General features: G+C 43.0%; 1 protein-coding gene and 1 pseudogene across 1 annotated transcript in view; one reads left to right on the forward strand and one right to left on the reverse strand.

The window, feature by feature from the left end:
* Nucleotides 1–9,950: 9,950 nt before the first annotated feature.
* LOC102488006 (phosphatidylinositol N-acetylglucosaminyltransferase subunit A pseudogene) lies at nt 9,951–11,422 on the reverse strand (annotated as a pseudogene).
* A 709-nt stretch (nt 11,423–12,131) lies between these two features.
* The window catches only part of LOC102488440 (UL16-binding protein 6-like), an 8,750-nt gene continuing 8,489 nt past the window's right edge, over nt 12,132–12,392 (forward strand). The window contains exon 1 of the mRNA XM_006140039.3: nt 12,132–12,266. Coding sequence (XP_006140101.1) covers nt 12,182–12,266 — 85 coding nt within the window. The 5' untranslated portion in view covers nt 12,132–12,181. The remainder of the gene's footprint in view (nt 12,267–12,392) is intronic.

Consider the following 12,392-nt stretch of genomic DNA (forward strand, 5'->3'; position numbering starts at 1 on the left):
CATGCAGGGCTCAGTGGACAGAGAGAAGTTCCTCCAGTATGACAGTGACAGCGACAAGGCCAGACCTGTGGGTGTTCTGGAGGAGGAGGTGAATACCACTAGGGCATGGACAGAGTTGACCCAAACTCTGGGAGAAGTGGGGCGCGAGCTCAGGATCCTCCTGATCCTGTCTGGCGTCACACTGGAGGAAAAGGAGCCCGAGGGTAAGAGTGGGAATGGGTAGGAGAGGGGGCAGTTAGCAAGACCAGGGAGGGGAGCTACATGGGACGGAGGGGATTTAGGGGTGTTGGTGTAAAGAGCTGAGCCCTGACCAAGCTTTCAGCCCCTAGACGTGCAGAGGAGCACTTGCCTTACTGGGAGATGACGACTCTCAGGAGTCCAGGACGATGGCTTTGCGTGTGGATTGCAGGTCCTCCCAGCCTGCAGGCCGAGCTGCTTTGCCGGCGTGAAGCAGAGCAGTGCGCCGGTGCGTCCTGGCAGTTCAGCATCAATGGACGTACAGCCCTCCTCTTAGATGCAATGAGCATGACCTGGACCATACTCAGCCCTGGAGCCAGAGGGAACAAGGAGGAGTGGGAGAGCGACAGGGGTCTGGCGGAGTATCTCAGGAAGATCTCCGTGGGAGACTGCAACCACTGGCTCAGGGCGGTCTTAGAGCTCTGGGAGACGACGCTGGAGCCCACAGGTAACTGACCGTGGGAGGATGAGGCAGCTCTCACGGAAGGTCTAGCTCCTTCCCTCTGTGGGCAGGAGCACCTGTGTATGACAGAAAATTTGATAGACCAATTGCCTGCTTGGTTGATTCTTGGTGGGCTTCCTGTCTGGAGAGTCAGTGAGAACTGTAAGGATTTCCCACCAACAACCCTTTCGCATACCACCACTCAGTGTGGTCACTTCCCCATTAACCGGTGACCTGGTCACTCAGAACTGCTAAGTGATCCTTCAATCTGTATGCATCATTGTGCACTCCCAGTCCTTTTCTTCTTCCTGTTACACCTAATCTTCATCCAGCTCAAATGTCCCTTCACGAAGCTGTAATCAACTTCTACAGATAGAATTAAGCATCACCAGTTCTGTCATCCTCCAAAGAATTCTAGCCACAATACAAAATCAAATTTTATGATAATCAGATGGACATTTGCTCTTTGCCTCAATAAATATATAAGCTCCATGTCGGTAGGTAGCATTAAGGTGGCTGGGTCCCAAATGGTCAACTGCACAATTCAAGTCCAGACCTACAGGTGCATGTGTGTGTGCCCAAAAGTCCCTAGAGGAGAATGAAGAAGGGATTTGAGGCATGGCCATCCTCCCTGGGGAGTGATTTCTCACTTTCTCTCTCTCTCTGGTGAGTGCACATGCCATATAGAAAATTTAAAGGAAGAAAGGAAGGAAGGAAAGAAGGAAGAGAGAGAGAAGGATGACCTCCATGAGGGAAAGGCACCAGCCCAGGGCCTGGGAGAGCAGCTGTCACAGAATGAGTCAGGAAATGTATGCGGCGTCTGGGCTACCTGGGGAATGCAGGTCCTGGGGAAAGCGTATGTTCAGGTTTGACAGGGCTTGTGCTTTTTTTGTTTGTTTCAGTGCCACAGTCAAAGACCCTAGGTACCAACCAGTCTCCATCCACCACATACATAGTACACACCACCATAATGGTCTCCACATTTGGCATTTTCGCCATGGTCATTATGTGGTTATTAGTTCAGAAACCATCAGGTGCCTTGGAAGGAGAGGAGCAGGCTAACCCCTTGTTCTGAGGTAGATATTAGCCTGGAAGGACATAGGTGAGGTGATCTATAGGTCAAACATCTGTCCCTTGATCAATCTCTCTCCACAGAATGATGCATTTTCTTAGTCTTGAGCCCCCATATTCCAGCGTAGGGTTTGAGATCACTGTTTGCTAGGGTGGAGGAGACTGGAATAGGCAGTAACATCAGACAGGGAGGTAGAGACAGGTCAGGGCAGGTTCTAAGATCTGGAAAGCCTGGATCGAGCATTGACTCCTCATTATCTGACCCAGGCTTATCCAGCTCTTTGATGGAAACTTGTTTACTCTCTGAGGATAGCATGATTGAGCTCAGCAATTTTCCTTAACGTTGCGGCAGCTGTTCAGTCACCCATTTCTCTGAACCAGAGATGTCAACAATGTTAGACCAACTCTGAATGGCAAAGACTGACCTCTCATGACTGTCTGCCTGCCCGTGTAATAGTGTTTCTTGCCAGAGGGGAGTTTTCCCAGGAGCTAATGAAACTTAGACTCCAGAATGCCTCACGCATGAGGTCCTTCCATGTTTGTGGAAGGAGTCTTTACAATGTGTCAACTTGATCATTTCCGAAACTTTGCAAGCCATCAATGATGGCTGTCCATCTTACTCAGACACTCTTTATCTGCCTTCCCTCCATACCAGGTGGAATTGTCTTGGTTTCTGGTGTTTAAAAAATTCAGCTAAAGGAAGATTAGGGTACATGTGCTCACCAGAGAGAGACAGAGAGAGAAAAAGTGAGAATGCAAGCCACCAGGTCCAGGACTCAAACTGTAGTGGGCCATGTGGGAGTCCAGCTCCTCAACCAATATGCCACCTGCTGGCCCCCCGTGCATTCACTCATGTAGACAGGAAAGTAATTGCTATGCAGAGACCACTTGTTCACTGGGGGTGGTTCACCAGATGTCCTGACATAGAGGTAAAAGACCACAGGTTGAAATGATACATGAATTAATATTATCTGTTGACATATTAAGAAATCTGGCAAGGGTAAATAAAGTGATATATTCACAAATGGAATCCTATATAAACACAGATCAAGAATAAGCTTTCTGGGGCCAGCAGGTAGCATGGAGGTTAAGGTGCTGGATTTCACATGGCCAGCTGTGTGGTTCTAGTCCTAGACCCAGAGGATTGTGTACATGCCCAAAGTCCCAGGAGAAGACTGGAGGAGGAGGGATTGTGATATGGCCATCCCCCTTGGGGGGTGACTTCTCACTTTTCCTCTCTTTCTGTCTCTTTGGTGAGTGCGTGCCCCCTAAAAAAAAAAAAAAAAAAGAAGTTTTCTGCTACACATACAAAAAATAAATTACTCTCACAGACAGGATGTTGAGAGGAAAATGTCAGACACAAAAGAATAAATATGTTATGATTCCACTTATGTAAATTTCAAAAACAGACGAAGTGAATCTTTAGTAAGAAAAGTCAGGATCGTGGCTATCTTGGATAATGATCTATTACTTGATCTGACAGATGATTCTGCAGGTGGATTTCATTTTTAAAATACATCAAGTTGGGTGGTGGTGGTGGTGGCTCTGGCTGAGTACAAGTAACAAAGACTCATCATGACCCTTCACAAGCTCTTCAGGTTCTCTATCCTTCGGTCAGCATACACGTGAGACAGAGGGTGGTGATTTCTCCTGGGGATCTTTGCCTGGGAGCTTTGCTCACAGGTTTCCCACAATTCCCCACTGAGTTGCAGCTCTTGCCTTTTTTTCTCCAGTAGATGCTCCAGTGGCCCCACTGCCCTGGCCTGCCCATAGATCATGTCACCTGCCTTCAGCCTTTGCTCTTGTACATTCCTTACCTGCGATTCCAGGCCAAACGCCAGTCACTCTGCAAAGACATCACCTTACATTAATTCTCTTCACCCCCTTAGGATGACTGAACCATCCCCTCCTATGCACCCAAATGCCAGAGTCTGCACTCAGAGGATCTCACTATGTGAGAGTTCTTTGTACTTTTCTGGGTCCTCTCACTAAACTCACTAGGTTCCTGTGGACAGAACTCTGTCTTAGTCTGTTATTTTGTTACAAACAGTAATACCTGTGACAGGGCAATTTATGAGGAACAGAGGTTAATTTGACTCATGAGTACAGGGGCTAGAAAGTCTAAAAGCATGGGGAGTGGGATGCATCAGGCCACTACAACATGGCCTCTGCTTGAGAGGATGTGTGCAGAGAGCAGCCTGGGACAGCCAGCTTCCTCTCTAACCCACTCTCACAAGAACAAACGCCTTCTCAGGAAAGCTAGAACTCAGTCTCTCACGAGAAGCTCTGATCCGCTCATGAGGCAGGTCCCTCCCTGATCCAGTCACTGCCCACTAGGTCTCACAAGCTCCCAACATCATTCCACTGGGGACCAAATTAAAAACATGGACCTCTGGAGGACAAACTGCTATCCAAACCATAACAATCTTTCCATCACTTTTGTACAAGAGGGTCTAATTCATGGTATTGTGTGGTGAATGGTATTTCCACAGGAAGCAGGAGCTGAGGGAAGGTTCTTCTCTTGTTTGGGGATTCAGCACCAACACCTGTGGAGAAACCATACCTGACTCCATGGCTGCAACTCACCTCAGTTCAGTTCATTACTATAGTCATTCCAGCCATCATGATAGAAGAGTCCTTGTCAAATCGTTTCCTTAGGCAGAAGAGTGTCAAGTATTTTGGGCAGAAGTGAGAGGGAGTAAGCAACCAGTGGCCCCATGGCTGCTGGGGAGGTCTCAGTCTGGGGTGAGAATCAGAGAGAACTCCTGAGGCCCATCCTGCTGCCACCCTGGACTTTTTCCCATTAAAGAAAGGAAAATAGTCTGAGATCTCCTATTCCACATAGTCTATTTTTTAAAAAAATAACTATTTAAAAGTAGGCTTTAAGGGGACCAGCAGTTGCTGTAATGGCTATGTCACTGGACTTCCATGTAGTCAACTGCAGTTCGAGTCCCAGACCTGGTGGCTTAAACTCACACTGGGTGCGTGTGCGTGCATGCCCAAGATCCTGAGGGGAGAATGGAGGAGAGGGTATTGTGGCATGTGCATCCCCCTGTGGATTGATTTCTGGCTTTCTGTCTCTCTGTTTCTCCCTGTCTTTCTGGCGAGTGCACATGCCCTATAGCAAAAACCTCTCAAAAAAAAAGTAGGCTTTAAGACAAAAACTGTACGAAGAGATGAAGAAGGGCATTATATAGTAATAAATGGGCTTATTCATCAAGAAGAATAATACTTATAAATATCCATGCACCCAACTCAGGAGCACCTAAATATGTGAAGGAAAGACTGCTGGAGCTAAAAGGAGAGATAGGGAGCAGCACTATAATTGTTGGGGTTCTCAACACTCCATTATCTCCTTTAAACAGATCCTCTAGACAAAAAATAAGCAGACACAGGACCTAAACAATACTCTAAATCAAATGAACTTTACAGACATCTATAGAACTTTCCACCCTACAACCACAAAATAAACATTTTTCTCACCCCCATATAGAACCTTTTCAAAGATTGATGATATGATAGGGCACCCATCAAGCCTTACAGATTCAAAGGCATAGAACTGTATCCAGCATCTTCTCTGACCATGATGGAATTAAACTTGATATTCATTTCAGGAAAAATCCCTGAAAACATACAAACACATGGAAACAAAACAACCTACTTCTGAATGACTTCTCAAAATAAAAAATAAAAAATTATGGAAACAAATGATAATGAGTACACAAGTTTCCATAATCTATGCAACACTCCAAAAGCAGTCACAAGAGGGAAATTCATAGCAATTAGTGTGCATAAGAAAAAGGTGGAAAGGTGGCAAATAGCCTAATGTCATTTCTCAGGGAATTGGAAAAATCAGAAAAAAAATGCTAGGAGAAAAGAAATAATAAAGATTTGAATAAAATAGAAAATAAATGAACTATACAGAAAATAAATGAAAGCAAAAGCTGGTTCTTTGAAGAGATTAACAAGATTGACACCATTAGCTAGACTAATTAAGAAAGAAACCAGATAAATCAAATACGTAATAAAACAGGAAACATTACAACAGACACAATAGAAATACAAAACATCATTAGAGGATACTATGAGTGATTTAATGCCAACAAACAAGGGAACACAGAAGAAATGGACAAGTTCCTGGATGCATATAATCTACCAAGATTGAATCAGGAAACATAGAAAGCCCAAATAGACCTGTAACAAACCAGGAGATTGAATCAGTAATGAATAATCTCCTGACAAAGAAAAGCCCAGGTCCTGATGGCTTTACTCCTGAATTCTACAACACTTTTAAATAGTTAACCCCCATTCTACTCAAATTATGTCTAGAGATCCAAAAAGAAGGAAACCTCCCAAATTAACTTTATGAAGCCTCCATCATCCTCATTCACAAAACAGATAAAGACGTGACAAAAAAGGAAAACTATAGACAAATATCTCTAATCAATATAGATGCAAAAATTTTCAACAAGATACTTGCAAATCATATCCAACAACATATAAAAAATAGTATGCCTCACAACCAGGTGGGCTTTATTCCAGAAATGCAAGGGTGGTTCAGGTACACAAGACCATAAACATATTACACCATATTAACAACAACAACAAAAAAAAGATAAAAACCATATGATTATTTCAATTAAGGCAGAGAAAGCATTCAACAAAATACAACACCCCTTCATGATTAAACATCTTAGCAAGACTGGCATAGAAGGATCTTTTCTGAACACAATAAAAACCTACAGCTAACATTATACTGAATGGGGGAAAGCTGAAAGTTTTTCCACTAAAAACTGATACTAGACAAGGCTGCCCACTTTCTCCACTCCTTTTCAATATAGTACTGGAAGTCCTTGCCAATGTAATCAGAAAAAATAATAATATAAAAGTCATTCAAACAGACAAAGAAGAGTTGAAAATATCTTTATTTGCAGATGACATGATGGTACACTTAGAAGACCCAAAGAGTTCCATGAGAAAACTTCTCAAAGTAATAAATGAATACAGTAAAGTGGCAGGATACAAAATCAACATCCAAAAATGTATAGCATTTCTATGTATGAACAACAAGGTAACCGAGTTAGAACTGGAGAAAGGAATCCTTTTTTTATCCACAAAATGTATAAGATACCTAGGAATAAATCTAACAAAAGAAGTCGAAGACCTCTGTAAGGAAAACTACAAAAAGCTAAAACAAAAGAAATTGAAAATGACACAAAATAAGTGGAAGAACATCCCATGTTCCTGTATCGGAAGAATTAATGTAATCAAAATCTCAATTCTACCCAAATTAACCTATATATTTAACACAATTCCAATCAAATTACCAGAGACCTTCTTCACAGATCTAGAAAAGACAATCATAGAATTTATCTGGAATTGTAAAAGACCTCACATTGCCAAAGAAACACTGCACAAGAAGAGTGAAATGTGTAGCATCTCACTCCCTGAACCAAAAATATATTATAAAGATGTGATAATCAAAACAGCATGGTATTGGCACAAAAACAGACAGGTGGACCAACAGAATAGAGACTCCAGAAATAAACCCCCAAACATACAGTCAACTGATTTTTGACAAAGGATGCCAGTCAATCCAGTGGGAAAAGGAAAATCTCTTTAGCAAATGGTGCTGAAAAAAATGGGCATCCACCTGCACAAAGATGAAATTGAATCACCATCCTTCACTGTTCACAAAAATCAACTCAATGAATCAAAGATCTAAACCTAAGACGTCAAACTATAAAACTACTGATGGAAAACAGTGGGGAAACTCTGGGAGACATTGAGGTAGGCAAAGACTTCTTAAATAGAACTCCCAAAGCACAGGCAATAATCCCCAAAATAGACAAGTGGAATTACATCAGATAATGAAGTTTTTGTAAAGCAAAGGACACAGTAAGTAGTGTGTATCAGCAACCCTTCAGAATGGGAGAATATTTTTGTAAACTAAGCCTTAGAGAAGAGACTAATAGCCAGAATACACAGGGAATGCAAGTGACTTACCTGAAAAAAAAATGATTAAATGAATTAAAACATGGGAAAATGATCTGAACAAAAAACTATCTAAGGAAGACATATGAACAGCCAAAAAGCATATGAGGAAATGCTCAACATCCTTCATCATAAGGGAGATGCAAATTACAAAAGAGATACCACAATGCAATACCACCTAACCCCTGTCAGACTTGGGTTCATGTATAGGTATATATCAGCTGTGCTAGCTATTGGATATATTTAGACTAAGTTCATTAGCAAATCAATTAAATGGGGGGGAAAAGGCATAGAAAGCAACCATGGATACCAGAGACAATGTGGGAGGAGGGTGGAACATGGCAGAGGGTGAGGGATAGGGAATCAAGGATGGCAAAACAAAAAACAAAGTATACAAGACATAAGAATTGGAAAATTATTTGCTGATAACACGTGTGTTGATGTGCTTGATTGAGCCAATATACAGTGTATTTTGGATGGAAAATTCATTTGTATGTTGTAATGATATATAGTGAATTAATGTAAAAAATAAATAAATTTAAAGAGAAAAACAAAGAAAAAAAAACCTGCAGAGTAGAATTAATAAAACCAAATATTACAGTTGCTCACTTCATCATGAATATTGGCACTGTTTATTTCATACTTTCATCTCAGTTTCTAGGCATAAAAATCCCAGTAAGAATGAATGGTCTGGGTCGGTCCATTTTTCTCTAACAAAATAATCCCCAACTTCTTAGATTTTTAAAGATTATACTCTTGTATTTGTGATTCAGTACAAATGAAACACAGATATATTTCTTTAATGTCAGTGGCAACCAGTTAACAGGCATGTTAAGATACTTTTTAAAAAGTGAGAAGTTTTGTAAATGTTTTCATTTTTTAAAAAATCCTGTACAGAATCACAATACTGATGAATCTCTGTAGTGCACTCACAAGTGCCTCATTGTTTTGATTTCACAGTCCTTTTCTTACAAAAATGTATTCTATAGAGTTCAAAGAATTACTAATACACACCATGTGGATAATTTGGGGTTAAAAACCCATGGCTCTAGGCAACGACAAGTATAGTTAATAACATCCACCCACAAAGACACCTGTTCTTATCATTTCCAGACTGTTTCTTATAAGTAAAACATCATGGAGTCAAGCCTTTTGCGCACTGACAATACGTATCAGACATCAGCTAGGCCACAGGAAAGGGTAGTGACTTGTATGAAAAGGACAGGGTAGCAGCTGGTTTTGAGATGGCACACCTTGTACATTCTGTTCAGAAAACACAAAGGCATTCACAGAGGACTAAATTATGCACTGAAAAATGTGGAAGCTTTCTCTGCACTATCATCAACAGTGATATCGGTCCCTAGTATTTAAAAAGCAAAAAGTATCTTCATAAACACAACTAAGGACGAAGGCTCTACCTAGAAGAATGCACACAACAGGATGAAAGAAGCACTCAGGGTACGCCGGTGATCTCCTCCTGGCATTAACTAGCATGAGCATTTCTGGCATGTTGGGGATTTTATCGTTTCTTGTCAACTGTGACTACAATGAAGGAAGTCACTGGAGTGCTAAACAAAGAGCAAATGTACCCCTGGCCTTAACAGCAGGGAGTACCTCGTTCAACCTTCTATACATAGCGGGTACTCAATACATGCTGGCAACTAACGGATCATCCTAGTCAAAGAATCTGATTACATGTAACACTTATTGCCTGGACCCGATCAATGTTTAAGAACATGACTTCAATGTCTAATAAATGTATATGAACATGACTTAAAACTAGTTCATATAGTTGTTGTACTTTCCTAAAGAAAACTTGTAAACATCTGGTGAATGTCTAACTAATGGTATAACATTAAAAACTGGCCACAAAATGCCCAGAAAATGTTTGGCCCTTCAGCACCCAAAGCTCTCAAAATACAATGTTAGAATATCTCTGCTAGAGGGATTTCAGTAGTCTGAAAAATTTCATACCTGAGTGGCTTAAATGTTCTCTCCTAAATTTTAAATAAGTGCAAGGAGTTTCTACACTCAGGAATTGCATAAGTTATCGTTCCTCAAAATAAAACATTGAATGATATAGAGGTAGCATAACTTACTAAATTAACTGTAAAAAAAAACCAAACAAACAAAAAAGCAAGGTTATGTCCAATAGTCTTAATAGAGCTAATAAAAATGCTTAAAATCTTACAATCCAGGCTTTCTCCTACCTGGTTTTAGACAGCTCATTCTTCTCACTCTCCTTTTCACTGTGAGGAGGATATTGATGAGGCCAGGCACCCCGTGGCCCAGTGGTATCTATTGCAACATCAATGACAGAATCTGGAGTTATTCATCGCAAGGAAATGAGGAAGAGAAAGTTGAACACAGCCAGCAAAGCCAGAATGTAGCCTGTTACTGGGCCGCAGTGAGAGATAAGTCTGTCCAGTCGTCTGTCCATCGGCAACACGGCTTCCCCTGCCACCCGATCGTACACTTTTTCAGTTCTCTCTGCAGCATCCCTCCAGGTATAGAAAGTCTTTACTATGTTATGGATATGTTCTGGAGCCAGCAACGCCCCCGACTTCAGGTGAAGAATAGCTTTTTCCAGACCTTCACACAAAGCTTTTCCTGAAGGCTCAGATAAAATAATGAGATTTTCTAGAAGCACCTCAGGAATTCCACCTACCCTGGTACTTACAACCTGTAAACCACAACTGGCTGCTTCCACTATCGCCATGCAGAATGCTTCAGTAAGGGAGGTATTCAGAAAAATATATCCTTGAACTGAGACATTTCTAACATCCTTGTGTTCTAAAGCTCCCAAAAGACACACCCTGTCATGGAGCTGGTGTCTTTCTCTACTTCTTCTACAATGATTCTCTTTGGTCCTTCTCCTCCGATTATAAAATTTAAATCTGGGTATTTCTGACAGAGTTCAGGTATTATACCACTGAGCAAATCGGTCTCTTTTCTGTAAACAAGTCTGCTGACAACAACAGCAGTTATTGTACTATCATGCCTTCTAAATGGGTCTAGAGTGAGGTCAGTAGGATCTACAGCATTAGGAATGACGGACACTATTTCAGGATTCAGTGCTGCTCTTAGTACAGTATTTTCCTTATTAGTAAAAGAGACACAAATGATGTGGTTTGTGTCACAAAGAGACACAGTTAGAAGCTTGCTTGTAAGCACGGAGCTGACATCAGCAAATCCGAAAAGGGAATGGTCCGTGAAGACAGTCTGGAGCCACATGGTCTTGGCGTGGAAGAGCACATCATGGGCCATGGCAGAGGAAGAACTATGTGAATGGATTATTGTGACTCCCGAACAAATTTGTCCTGAGCAATGGCAGGCTGTGACAGAGGGTTGTGGCTGTAGATCGGTTGTACATGACTTTCAGAGGCAAGGAATAGACTTTGAGGCCATTAGTGAGGTAACGGATGCCTTTTCGATTTCCATAAGCATGGTGACAATTATGACCTCATGCCCTTTTTCCATCAGGCACTGAGAGAGCCGGTAAATGTGACTTTGCACGCCTCCCATACTTGGGTAGAAAAAGTCAGACGCCATGCATATAGTATGGGCACCGGTTCTACCTTTGTAAAGACTTCCAGGGCTAACTTGGGAGAGTGTAGCTGAGCAGGCTGGCCGTGCCCACTTCCTCTTCCACAGGCGTTGCTGAGGTGGTTTAGGCATCAGTTCTTAGAGCAGCTCAGTTAAGATAGGTGTCCTCTATTACCGGCAAGTCCCATGGCCGCCTCTGTCTTGATTTTTTATTTTTAAAAATTGAACCAGGAATATTTTCCAGACTCCACAGGTGACACTTTGACTCTCATCCCCAGGTGAGACTAACATGAGAAATTGAGCTATTTAGTGGTGGGTGGGATTCATGATTAGAAAACAGTGACTCAGGATGGGCCTAAAAGCCTCATTTGCAAAAACAGAATTTAAGAAAGTGACCGCTGGAGTTAGGAGATGGCAGCAGACACCACGGGGCCCCTTGCTGGGCACACTTGGAAATGAAGGTCCCTGCCTACACTTTTTCCAGCTAGGAGTTACTTTGGTCCCCGAAAGGCCTGGAACTCCATGGGGGATCGAATCTGCTAGAAAACATAGCGTTGAGGCAAGACAGCTACCACCTGTCCCCTGCCCCTTCAGAACTAGCCTGCACTGGGCGGGGGGAAACCTGCCTCTTAAGCAAAGAGAGAAGGAGCCTAAAACGGGAATGGAGATGGGCGATGAGGGTCTAGAAAGGGGGTGGAACACAGAAAGGGCGAGGGGCAGGAAAGGAGAAAACAGGCGATGATCTCAGAAACCGCTAGCAGGACAGGGGCGTGCCTCGGAAGCGGAGACGCAGGGACTACGCGCAGCGCCTCCAGTCCTGACACTTGAAGTACAGGCGCACTCGGTCTCTTCGCTCCTGCCTTTCGCCGCCGCCCAGGGCCGCAGGTCCCCATGACGCGTGTCGCTGAGCCCGGGATCCTTCTGTGCGTGGCGCTCCTGCTCCTGCTGCCAGGCCGGACTTGGGCCAGGCGGGCCGGTAAGTCCGAGGACAGACCTTAATCGGGGCTCGGGCGGGCAGGGAGTGGGCTTAGAGGATGGGCAGGCTAACGAAAGGACAGAAACCTCCTGCCTGCCGCGCCGCGCCGCCCCGTCCTGGCTCTCC

This window comes from Tupaia chinensis, unplaced genomic scaffold (assembly GCF_000334495.1).
Source record: "Tupaia chinensis unplaced genomic scaffold, TupChi_1.0 Scaffold000014_1, whole genome shotgun sequence".
NCBI lineage: Eukaryota > Metazoa > Chordata > Mammalia > Scandentia > Tupaiidae > Tupaia > Tupaia belangeri.